The sequence below is a fragment of the Cynocephalus volans genome, chromosome 4, assembly GCF_027409185.1.
Source record: "Cynocephalus volans isolate mCynVol1 chromosome 4, mCynVol1.pri, whole genome shotgun sequence".
Classification (NCBI taxonomy): Eukaryota; Metazoa; Chordata; class Mammalia; order Dermoptera; family Cynocephalidae; genus Cynocephalus; species Cynocephalus volans.
In genome coordinates this window covers 108,780,392-108,793,561 of record NC_084463.1, presented here as the reverse complement: position 1 = coordinate 108,793,561, position 13,170 = coordinate 108,780,392, and the positions used below count along the sequence as shown (strand labels likewise).

The window sequence follows — 13,170 nt, the reverse complement described above, 5'->3', positions numbered from 1 at the left end:
TCATACTATCAAGCAACCTCAGTTTTTAAGAGTTTAGTGTTGTGAAAATTATTGTGAGAGTGAGCAAATTTGTGAGTCCTACAAGGTAAAAATAACTAGGCTTTAAGGGAGACACTTCTCTAATGTTTTAAAAAGGTATAATTTTAAGTAAAACCAAATGATTGAATATTGTGCTTTCTATTTGAGACAAAATGAGAGCCAAGAGCAAGTGTGATCATATTAGGCAATTGTGTTTTGTGTTGAATGTGCCAGCACAGAACTAGACATGTAAGTAGGTGTCACGTAGGAGCCAAACTAGCCCTTTAGGATACCTCCAGGTAAGACAAACTCCTCTTGCTACTAGGCTGGCCGAGGGCTGAATCTCTGAAAAGGTGGCTTCATGAGTTTGATGGAAGTGGGCAACAATTACGAAAATGCGGGTATAGGGCTAGGAGAAAAAACTTGGATGTGACATTGAGGACTGTCTGGCTACGACAAGGGCTACTGCAAGGCTAATGTCGTGAATCCTGCTCAAAGCGCCAATTGTTTAGCTCTCAATCCTTTTTGTAACGCTAATTGTAAAGCTAGGTGACCACACTAGTTGTTGCGGCTCTTTTACCTGCTGGCAATCCTGCACTGACTGGGCTGATGGTTGAGCTAAGGCTGGGTCTGGAGCTCCCAAACCCCTCAAGCCAGTTCACAGACTGGGTCACAAACCCTTTACACGCCAGGCTGGGTCACCAGACCCCTTCACGCAGATCTATAAGCTAGGTAACCAGCCACACGGTCCTTGGAAGCTGTAGGTCTGGAAAAACATTGCCACGCAGGGCAGGTGCCCAAGGCAGTAAAACACCAGCCAAAGTGGCGCTGCCTTGCAGGCGCACTTGCTCTACCCACACAGTGTTTTCTGAACCGCCCCTAAACTGGCTCCAAGGTGAGGGGAGTCTGACCAAATTGTTCCATTTTCCCAACAAGGACAAAGAGGGATTCCGTTTCAGCTGGTCCTTCTGACGATGATGGAAGAAGAATGTTGAGGTGAGTGGCAAAATCCCATGCAGGAGGATGTGTTGAAAGGTCCCTCCTGCAGCTTTGTGCCCATACTGTGGAGTCTTTGCCCCCCAAAACTGCTGCTTCACCATAGCCTCTTCTTTTTGCCATGCCTCATGCCCCTTTCTCTGCTCACTGACCCTAGCCTTGCTCACCTTTGGCTAGATAGGGGAGGAATGGGCATTCTAAGGTTACAGCCTCCTGGCCTGGTATTTCCCCACAATATCTACAATGCTGCTGAAATGACATTTATGAGGATTAACCTTGCCTACCTGGGCCTAAGAGCCTTGACCTTCTTTTGGTCTGGAAAGCAGGGTTACTATCTAGAATGTTCCCCAAAGTGGTATAGCTACATGAATATATCTCTATGAGTTTATAATAATAGTTAATATTTATTGAGCACTTACTAAGGACCACACTCTGAGCTAAATGCTTTATATACATCATTTAATGTATTACTCTTTGAATGAGTGTGACTAAACCAATTTTTGCAGTTACCCTTTTCTGGCCTTTCTGACCTTACCCTATAGGTGCCACTCACAGTCTTGGTGGAGAACTATCCAGGCTTTTATAGACCTTTGTGTTTCAAAGAATATCTGTATCCTGGCCTGGGACATTGGAAGCCCCAGGCCACACCTACGAGTCATGAAAATCATAGATGAATACCTATGGTCAGGGCCTCTCACTTGGTAGACCCAATCCCTGGGCCTTGGGGTATGAAACCACATGAAGATATTTTCTCATTATTATTCATTGTTATTCAGACTCCCTTAGCTCAAACCGAATGACCATGCCATCCAACCCATGCACACCATCTGTCTATAGCCCAAGGCAGGGGTGCAATACTGTAACCCCTAACTACCATCTGTCCTCTTTGTGCCAGAATTACTTCTCCATGTTTTATGTACAAAAGCAGAGGAGTTTTTCCTACATGGCACCTCATGTACCATCTCATTTTCTCTTGGGCTATATGTCCTAGGCCAGCATGTTTACTCAGGATGCTGCAGTGTGGACTCCTTGAGAACATATTGGTTCCAGCCTGCAACATGGCAAGATTATATAAAACATTTTCCACAGTACCTCTCAGGCACTGGGGAGAAGCTTTCCTTCCAGTGAAGAGAGCATAGCCCTGACTCTTTCTCAAATCTCTAAGATGTGACTTTCTCTCTGACATTCCTTGGTCCAACACCTTCTATCCTTATATGGGGGCCCTATGAGACTTTCACTCTCAAAACTGTAAGGGCTAGGTAGCCCACATTTCTACATTGTTTTCCTTTTTGTACTTTAACCTCAGTTTTGTGCCATTTTTTCTTTTACAAGTCTGTGCTTCTAGGACTATTAGAAGAACCCAAAATATTCTGGCATTTTTTTTTTATCAGATCAAAATTTTATCACATCTCCAGGCCTCTGGGGTCAAGGAGAGAATTTAAGACAAAGACGACACATTCATTTGCAGCTTAAGACTTTTTATATAACGTTCATTCCATAACTGTGAGATGTTGGCTTAAAATTCAAGATATATGCAATTTCTGAACCTTTATCTTAATGCTTATGTAAGAATAGAAATATTAGAAAAGTTTTTGATGTTATCTAATAAAACTTTTCAGACTGCTTTCACCTGTGAGTGATGTAAGTCTGTACACATCTTTAAATAATGAAACCTCCTGGAAGATCAGTTCATGCCATATTATGTCTGATATCTGGCCTAATGATACACAGACTATGGAAAGGATCTAGGAATCAGAAGTGAGGTGTCCTCATTTCTGTCATTATGATCAGCAAAATTTCCTTCCTAGAGCATCATGCCTAGTTGTAATAATTTACCTGCTAGAAATATGACATTACCCGAGGGAAGCAGTGAGGTTACAACTTCTGGCAAGAAAGAGTCCTGGCAGGCATATTGAGTATAGATTTGTGGCATGAATTGCTGGAATGTAAACTCTTTGAGGACCCACTTAGTCTGTTTTCTTCACATGTTCATACAGTAGGTACTAAGTAAATACTTAATACTGAATAAGAGTGAATATTCACTTTTTATATAATTATTCCTATATTACTTTCATGGTAGAAGAGTAAATCACGGCCATTTTCTGTTGAGATCCTTTTTTTCAGTTCCTGATTTCTGTATCCAGAGCCCTACTGGATATATCTCATAGATGCCTACTCTTAATCTCATTAAATGATAAATGTCCCCTTGAATGAATGAACACCCAAAATGTAATTCATCATTTACCCCCAGCTGAACTTTAATACTCTGTCTTTAATCTGCCCATCTCAGAAAATGGCTCTACCACCCACTTAATTGTACAAAGCAGAAATTAGACATCATCTTTGATTCACCTTTTTCTTCATTTCCCATATCTCATCGGTCACCATGTCTTGCCATTTCCTCCTAATACATACACGTGACTCCCTGCAAAAGACTATAAGCTACATGAGGGTAGGAATTATTCTTAGTTTCAGAGCCTAGCACAGGCCCATAGTAGACTCTAAAAAAGTATTAGTTGAAATGGAAGAAAGAATGAGTGAGTGAGTGAATGCTTTTGTTTTGACATAGATCAGACCTATCTCATGTGATTTCTTCTTCTTTAATTTTGTCTCCCTTCAATTCACTTTTTGCTTTCTGAACAGATGGATTGTGTCTTTTGTTTTAATCCTCCCATGGGTCCCTTTTGATCTTGAAAGAGTGCAGAATCTTTCACATGGTCTACATGGTCCTGGGTGACTGGGCCTTGCATGCCTCTATTGCTTCATTTTTCTCCATCCCTTACTCTCTGTGTGTGGTTCAGCCACAGTGACCACTTGCTGTTCCTCTAAAATACCTGTACACTTTTGCTACTAGGACTTTGCACATATGTTTTTCTCTGCCTGGGGTGCCACCCACCCTCCTACCTCAGTGCACACTTCTTTTGAGTCTTGCTTATCTAATAGTTCTCAATCAACATAATCATTTTCTCTGAGAGTCCTTCCCTGAACCCCTAGCCCTTGGTTAGGTGCTCCTCCTATGGGCTCCCATACCACCTGGGTTTGCTTAGTATTGTATGCATCATATTACTTTCTGATCTTCTGTTACCTTTTCTGTCTTTCCTAACGCCCTGTAACCTTCTTGAGGGCAGAGAATTTTCATTGTTCAAAGTTGTATTCCTTGTGCTGGCACACTGACAATGTCAGTACATGTTGAAAGAATTAATGAAGTAAATCTAGAAAAAGTGCTTTAAAGCAGATGGCTTCAGCAATAATATTTCTTTCATTTGCTATGCACAGCCTTGTATGGTTGTCAATGGCAGGTATTATATTCTCTATAAGGAACTGTATATAAGACAGATAAAGTGTGCTCTAGTAAAATATATTAGTTTTTCTATGGTTGCTGTAACAAATTACCACACACTTAAAGGCTTAAAACAATACAAATTTATAATCTTATAGTTCTGTAGGTTAGAAGTCCTGTACTGAGTGAAAATCAAGGTGTTGGCAGGATTGCATTCCCTTTTTGAGGCCCTGTGGGAGAATCTGTTTCCTTGCTGTTTTCAGCTTCTAGAACCTGCCCATGCATTTTGGCTCATTTCCCCCTTCTTGCATTGTCAAAGCCAGCAACAGTGGGTTGAAGCCTTTTCACATCTTATCACTCTGATCTCTTTTGCCTTCCTTTTCCACTTTTAAGGACGCTTGTGATTACCTTGTGCCCTTTCGGGTAATCCAAGATAATCTCCCATTATAAGTCAGCTGATTATCAACTCTGAGTCTGTCTACAACCTTAATTTCCCTTACATGTAAGGTAACATATTCGTAGGTTCCAGAGATTAGGATGTGGACATCTTCAAGGAGTTGGGAGTGTGTTATTCTGCCTACCATAGAAGGTCTTGTGGAAAAGGGAAAATTTGAATAAGCCTTACAGGATGGAAGGATTTTCCCAGGGTGAATTTAGGGAAAGAATATTTCAGAGGGAGAGGGCAGCACAAGCAGTAAACAAGGTGAAAGATTCAAGGCATGTTTTTAAAACAGCAAGTAGTTCTAAGTACAGGGGTGGTATACACCAGGCATGGAGTAAATGGGTAGGGAGGTAGATAATGGAGAAAAACTAGAAAAGTAAACTGGGGCCAGACTAGAAGGCCCTGAATGGTAGGCTGAGAAGTTTGGAATTTCTTGTCTTTGTAGTGGGATGCCTCTGAAGACTTTTGAGGGGAAATGTCCTGATCTTCTGTGCTTTAGAAGTAACTCTTATAGTAATATGTAGAGTGGCTACATGTGGAGGTTATTGAAAAACTTTTAGCAAAAGGTAATGAATAGGCCAAAGAGAGTGGAAAAGAGGGGCCAAATTAAGGGGAATTCATGGAAGAGAAAAAATGACAGACTATTTTCAGGATTCCTGGTTCCAAGCAGCCAACTCGGGCTAGCAAAAATTTGGAGGGAGGGAGGGCAGAATTTATTGGGAGAATATAGAGTAGCTCACAATATCAAAAGAATAGCTGAATATCCAGGTTTCAGGAAGGGGGTAATCTGGGGATTTAGGGAGCAAGAACAAAGGAACAGTCTTTTCAAGGACTGCTGCCAAGATGAGTTGACATCAAAAGTATTCAGTTCAGGCTTCATTGTGTTCAAGGCCCAATTCAGGGGAAAGTACAGTGGCCCAACTTGGGTCCTTTATCACTGAATCAATCACAGCTGCCAAGGGGATGGATGTGATAATTAGCCATGGGTCACATGGCCACCCTCGAAGGAGAGGTAAGGGGATGGATGGCCTCACCCTAACCTTTGCCCTGTGAGTGGAAGAGGGGTTGTTTTCCCATAGGAAAGCTACTAACTAAATAAGAGCAATGAAGAAGAAAGAAGGAAAGATGAGTTGGAGATTTATAGCCCAAACTGGAAGAAAGATTATGGCATTAATGAAGATAAAACACAAAAGAGGGGAAAGATAAGGCTTTGGGATAGGGATCATGAGTTCAACTTTGAATCTGGTTGAGGTGACATCAGAACTTCCATGTGTAATGTACAACAGCAATAGGAAATTTGGGTCTTGAGGTCAGAACAAAGGACTCAGGTTTGGAAGTTATTTGGCTGGGAGATCACCAGATCCTTGAGGCACACTCCGTTGCAATAGCCAACAGTCGTCTTTTGCTGGTCTGATTTCTGTTCTAACTGTGAGTGATGGTGTTAGAATCTGTTTTGTTCTCTGTATACTTAACTCTTATATTTAGAACCTGATAACTTTTCTGGGTTTCTAGCATTCAAAAGTCTGGTGAGGTTATCTCCCAACTGTGAGCTTTTATTTTCCTAGCATCTTGGAATCTGCCGTACTCACCTTCTCCTGGCCTGTCTATTCATGCAGTTGCTCATGATCCTGGGCCAAGTGGAACCTGATTTTGAGGGGTGAATTTAAGGTTAACTTTAATGCAACAGGAAGACCTTCAAGAGGAAATGCCCAGGAGATAACTGGAGTTATGAGATGGGCCTTTGTGTAAAAAATCGAGATTAAAGGCATCTTCTGTGTAGAGGTGATGGTTTAATCTGTGATACTGGGTCAGCTGCCTGAGGGCATGATTATGAGAATGGAGAAATGAGAGTCCTAGGATTGAGCTTTTGGGAAAACCATGCTTTAGGAGGCAAGAGGAGGAAAGTGAGCCAGGAGCAGAGATAAAAGGAATGGTTAAAGAAGTAGGAGGTATACAAATGCTTCAATAGCTAAGGAAGAAGATAGTTTCAAGGAAAGGATGGTCCACAGTATAGAGAAGTCAACAATGAAATGTGAGGGAAAAACCCTTGGACTTAGGAGTAAAGTGGTCATTGATGATTTTTGCAAGTTTTGGTAAAATGATGGGATGGAAGCTGGATTTCAGGGAGGTAGAAGAAAACAGATGGTAAGGAAACAGGGACCATACAAACTAACATATAATAATTGAGCACTTACAGTTATCATGGCACTGTGTCTTATTGTGAATACTGCCCTCCAGGAGTATCATACCAAGTTGAGACAATAAGGAATCCATGAAAATGTTCATTGCAATAAATTCAGAAGATGTCATAAGACAGACCATGATTAATTGCCCAATGCATGATGTGGACAATATGAGTATACTTGTTCAGAGTTAAAGGAAGATGCTTTAGTTTTGAATCTCTGAGAAAGTTCTTGTCACTGCTTCTCCTAGCCTAGCTATTCCTCTTTTAGTTAAGGACTTTGATTTTCTATGAGTTAGGAAACAGAGCATCAAGACTGTTTCATTCAGTAGAGATCAGAATGCCCTGTGTACAGTCTGGAGAAGTAACATGATAGCCTAAGGGCAAGAGTTTTGTGATGTGGAGGTAGTCTCTTCTAGTCTGCCCCAGAAGCCTCCCACAAAGTGAGTTGTTTCAATAGTAAGGATTAGGGGTTGTATGGGGCAAGTGAGCAGTTATGGTGAGTCAGGACTCCTGTTCTGATGGGAAAAATAGAGCTGTAAGAGGCTCTAAGTATAGGATTTTAGCTGAATGTAGAACAGACAGGCTTCTTCAGTTCATGGCTTTAAAGCCATTTAGTGAGAAAGAAGTGGGGCTCGTGGTGTTTTTGTTTTCCTCCTGCTGAGGTCTGTGAAAATGTTGCACCTTCATTTTCCTCAGTTACCATCTTGACATTGGAAGGGGAAACACTTTCTTTTTTTCCTATTAGATATTAAGGCTAAAGTTTGTTCGGCTGAGCATAAAAAGGAATGCAGACTCACAACTGGCTAGTTAGAAAAATAGATGGCACCTCCACAAGGCTGGTACAGAATGAATCATTTTCCTTCATGAGTTTTATATTAATTTGGAATGCTTTGGGTTTTTAAGAGAAGAAAATAAGTAGCCTATCTTAAATCCTGCCACTACATAAAACTGATCTCAAAGCAGATAGTTCTCAGTCTTTTAAGTAGGGCCTTGTTTGCCTATCAGTGTGATTCAGTGCTTCCCTCTCAAATAAAATAATCATACTGTTATCCTTGAGCCTCATGTTGTTTTGCATACATTTGCCTGGAGCCACCCAGCTAAGTTGGGACTCAAACCAGGTTTTCTAAACTGTGGAACCTGAGCACTGTGCTTCAAGAATTGCGCAGAATGCTATCAGAAGTCAGGAGACTTTAGTTTTGGTTATAGTGCTACCATTAACTAGACATATGAATACATATATAATTTCTCCTTTATGGACCTCAGTTTCCCCAATTTCTCTGGTCCAGATGATTGAAATTTTCAGAATTATCCAGCTCTGAAATTTTAGGATACTTCACAAATATATTAAGTGTTTCTAATAGCATATTTTTCCCTGGTTGAGGCTAATGGCCCAGAACGTTTTCCTTTGATAACCTTGCTTCTGAGAAAAGTGGCTTGTAGTAAATGGAGTAATGTAACAGTGAAATTGCTAGGAGATTAGAGAATCAGGGTAGTGAGGTATACTGAAAGAACACTGAACTGAAAGCTGAGACATCTGGGGTCTGGTTCCAGTATTGACATTAACTCATTGTGGGACCTTGGGCAATCACTTGATCTATTCTGAGCCTTAGTTTTCCACTTAGTTTTAATAAAATCAAAACATTGACTAACATCTCTAGTTCCCAGCTATGCAGTTCCAGGATCAATTCCTAGAATAATTTTATGCTGCTATTGGATTTCCTATTCTAGGACCCAGACGAATCATAGTGGTGTTTATGTCCATTGCCTTGGAGTATTTCACTAAATGACTGTATTGTCTGATGTTTGTAAACAGAGCACAGACTGTAACTTCTGACCAAGAGAAACGGTTGCTGCATCAGCTCCGAGAAATCACCAGAGTCATGAAAGAAGGAAAATTCATTGACAGACCAACTCCAGAGAAAGAAGCTGAGGAGGCCCCATACATGGAGGACTGGGAAGGTAAACTATGTCTTCCTGTTTCTTTATTAGCCGTCAGCCCAGAAGAGAGATCTTACAAATTTTTTAAAAATCATCTTTATTACTGTGGTATAATATATATACAACAGTATTGACCAATTTTAAGTGTACAGTTGGATGAGTTTTGACAAATGTATAGAGTTGTGTAATCACACCACAGACTTGATATAGAAAATTTCCATCACCCCAGAAAATGCCCTCCTCCTTTGCAGTTAATCCCTTCCTCCCACTCCTGGCAACAACTGAACTACTTTCTGTCCCTATTGTTTTGCCTTTTCTATACAAATGGATCATACTGCATATGCTCGTTCGTTTCTGGCTTCTTTGATTTAGCATAATGCTTTTGAGATTCATGTGTGTATCAGTGGTTCTTTTTTATTTTTTATTGCTGAGTAGTAGTGTTGTCAAATGGATATACTATAATTTGTTTATACATTCACCAGTTAAGGAACATTTGAGTTGTTTCTAGCTTTCAGCTATTAAGAATCAAGTTGCTATGAACTTTTACATGTAAGTCTTTGGACATATATTTTCATTTCTTTTAGGTATATATACCTAGGAATGAGATTTCTGGGTTTTATGTTAAGTGTATGCTTAACTTTACTAGAAACTATCAACCTGCTCTCCAAAGTGCCTCTACTATTTTGCCTTCCCACCAGCAGTGTATGAGAATTGCAATTACTCCACATCCTTGCTAACACTTGGTACTGTCAGTCTTTTTAATTTTAGCCATTCTGGCGAGTATATAGTGGTATCTTAATTGTGACTTTAATTTGCATTTTTCCAGTGACTAATGATGTTAAACATTTTTTCATGTACTTATTTGCCATCTGTATGTCTTTGGTGAAATGTCTGTTCAAATTGTTTGCTAATTTTTTTTTTTTTTTTTTTTGTCTTTTTCGTGACCGGCACTCAGCCAGTGAGTGCACTGGCCATTCCTATATAGGATCCGAACCTGCGGCGGAAGCATCGCTGCGCTCCCAGCGCCGCACTCTCCAGAGTGTGCCACGGGCTCGGCCCTTGTTTGCTAATTTTTAAATAGGGTTGATTTTGTTCTTATTGAGTTGCAAGAGTTCTTTAATACTCTGGATTCAAGTCCTTTATCAGTTATGCGTTTTGTGCATATTTTCTTATAATTTGTGGCTTGCCTTTTTTTCTAATTTTATTTATATGTATTTTTGTGGGGTACACTGTATTGCTTCAATACATGCATATACTGCACAATGATACACTTAGGGTAGATAGCATAGTTTTGTACTTGTTAGTCTGCCCTTTTTCCTTCCTTCTCCAAGCCTCTGATAACCATTATTCTACTCTCTACTTCTATAAAAACGACTGTTTTGGGCCGAGCCCGTGGCGCACTCGGTAGAGTGCTGCGCTGGGAGCGCGGCGATGCTCCCGCCACGGGTTCGGATCCTATATAGGAATGACCGGTGCACTCACTGGCTGAGTGCCGGTCACGAAAAAATGACAAAAAAAAAAAAAAAAAAAAAAACGACTGTTTTATGGGTTTTTTTTTTCTTAGATTCCACATATTAGTGAAACCATGTGGTATTTGTCCTTCTGCGCTTGACTTACTTAACATGATGGTTTACAGTTCCATCCATGTTGCTGCAAATAATAGGATGTCATTTCTTTTTATAGCTGAATAGTATTCCACTGTGTATATACAATACAGTTTTTTAAATCCATTTATCCATTGATGGGCATTTAGGTTGATTCCATCTCTTGGCTATTGTGAATAGCATTGCAATGAACATGGGAGTTCAGGTTTGATACAATGATTTCATTTCATTTGGGTATAAACTGAGTAGTGGGATAGCTGGATCATAAGGTAGATCTATTTTTAGTTCTCTGAGGAACCTCCATACTGCTTTCCACAGTAGCTCTATCAATTTACATTCCCACCAACAATGTAGGTGGGTTCACTTTACTCCACATCCTCGCTAGCATTTGTTATTTTCTGTCTTGTTGATAATATCCATTCTAATGGGTGGGATGATATCTCACTGTGGTTTTAATTTGCATTTCCCTCATATTCTGAGCAGTTTTTCATGTTCTTGTTGGCCATTTGTATGTCTTCTTTTGAGAAATTTCCGTTCAGGTCCTTAGCTTATCTTTTAATTGGGTTATTATTTTTTTTCGGTTGAGTTGTTTGAGTTCTTTATATATTTTGGATATTAGCTTCTTGTCTAATTTGCAAGCACTTTCTCCCATTCTGTGGGTTGTTTCTTCACTTTGTTGGTAGTGTCTCTTGCTGTGCAGAAGCTTCTTAGTTTCATGTAGTTCCATTTGTGTATTTTTGCTTTAGTTGCCTATGCCTTTATGGTCTTGTTCAAAAAAAACTGCCCACTCCCACTTTGTATAGCATTTCCCCTATGCTTTCCCTAGTAGCTTCATAGTTTGGGGTCTTAAATTTAGGTCTTTAATCCAGTTTGAGTTTATTTTTCTGTATGGTGAGAGAGAGGGATCTAGTTTCAGTCTTCTGCATGTGGATATCCAGTTTTCCCAGCACCATTTATTGAAGAGGCTGTCCTTTCCCGTCTGAATATTCTTGGCACATTTGTTGAAAATCGATTGGCTGTAAGTGTGTGGGTTTCTGGGCTCTCTATTCTTTTCCACTGGTCTGTTTGTCTATTTTTATATAACTATCATGCTGTTTTGGTTACTATAGCTGTACAGTAAATTTTGAAGTCAGGGAGTGTGATGCCTCCAAATGAGTTCTTATTGTTCAAGATTGCTTTAGGTACACAGGGTCTTTTGTGGTTCCATACAGATTTTAAGATAATTTTTTCTCTTTCTGTGAAGAATGTCCTTGGTATTTTGATAGGGATTGCATTGAATGTGTGTATTGCTTTGGGTAATATGGACATTTTGATGATGTTCATTTTTCCAACCCATGAACATGAGATATCTTTCCATTTATTTGTGTTCTCTTCAGTTTGTTTCATCAGTGTTTTATAGTTTTCATTGTAGAGGTCTTTTTCCTCCTCAGTTAAATTTACTCTTCTAGATATTTCAGGGTTTTTTGGTAGCTATTGTGAATAGATTACTTTCTTGATTTCTTCTTCAGCTATTTTGTTATTGGCATGTAGGAAGGCTGTTGATTTTCTTGTGTTGATTTGTATCCTGCCACTATACTGAATTCATTTATTAGTTCTAGTAATTTTTTGGGTGGAGTCATTAGGGTTTTCTATGTATAGGATCATGTCATCTGCAAATAGGGATGGTTCCACTTCCTCCTTTCCAATTTGGATTCCCTTTATTGCTTTCTCTTCCCTTATTGCACTGGCTAGAATTTCCAATACTGTGTTGAATAAGAGTGGGGAAAGTGAGCATCCTTGTCTTGTTCCAGATCTTACAGGAAAAGCCTCCAGTTTTTGTCCATTCAGTATGATATTAGCTGTGGGTTTGTCATATGTGGCCTTTCTTGTGTTGAGATAGCTTCCTTCTACACCTAGTTTGTTGAGTGTTTTATCGTGAAGGGTGTTAGATTTTATCAAATGCTTTTCCTGCATCTATTGAAGTAATCATATGGTTTTTTCCTTCATTCTGTTGATGTGATATATCATGTTTATTGATTGTGTATGTTCAACCATCCTTGCATCCCTGGGATGCATCCCACCTAATCATGGTGAATGATCTTTTTAATGTGTTGTAGGATTCCATTTGCTAGTATATTGTTGAGGATCTTTTCATCTGTGTTCATTAGGGATATTGATCTATAGTTTTCTTTTTTTGTTGTGTCTTTTTCTGGTTTTGGTATAAGGGTAATGCTGGCCTCATAGAATGAGTTGAGAAGTATTCCCTCCTCTTCGGTTTTTTGCAAGAATTTAAGATGAATTGGTATTAGTTCTTCTTTAAATGTTTGGTAGAGTTTGGCGGTAAAGCCATCTGGTCCTGGGGTTTTCTTTGTTGGGAGACTTTTTATTACTGCTTCAATCTCATTACTCGTTATTGGTCTGTTTAGGTTTTCTAGTTCTTCGTAACTCAACCTTGGTAAGTTGTAGGAATCGAGGAACTTATCCGTTTCTTCTAGGTTTTCCAGTTCTTTCTCATATAGTTGTATGTGGTAGTCTTTTATGATCCTTTGCATTTCTGCGGTATCAGTTGTAATATCTCATTTTTCATTTCTGATTTTTTATTTATTTGAGTCTTCTCTCTTTTTTCTTCATTAGTCTTGCTAAAGGTTTACCAATTTTGTTTGCCTTTTCGAAAAACCATCTCTGTTTCATTGATCTTTTATATATATATTTTTAAATTTATAATTCA

General features: G+C 39.4%; 1 protein-coding gene across 3 annotated transcripts in view; it reads left to right on the top strand.

Moving 5' to 3' along the window:
- RIC3 (RIC3 acetylcholine receptor chaperone) overlaps positions 1 to 13,170 on the top strand; it is a 57,664-nt gene that overhangs the window by 22,787 nt on the left and 21,707 nt on the right. For 2 of the 3 annotated variants that reach the window (XM_063093879.1, XM_063093878.1), the window contains exons 5-6: positions 955 to 1,014; positions 8,735 to 8,880. In XM_063093879.1, the coding sequence (XP_062949949.1) occupies positions 955 to 1,014; positions 8,735 to 8,880 (206 nt within the window). The remainder of the gene's footprint in view (positions 1 to 954; positions 1,015 to 8,734; positions 8,881 to 13,170) is intronic. The other variant, XM_063093880.1, reaches the window with a different exon arrangement.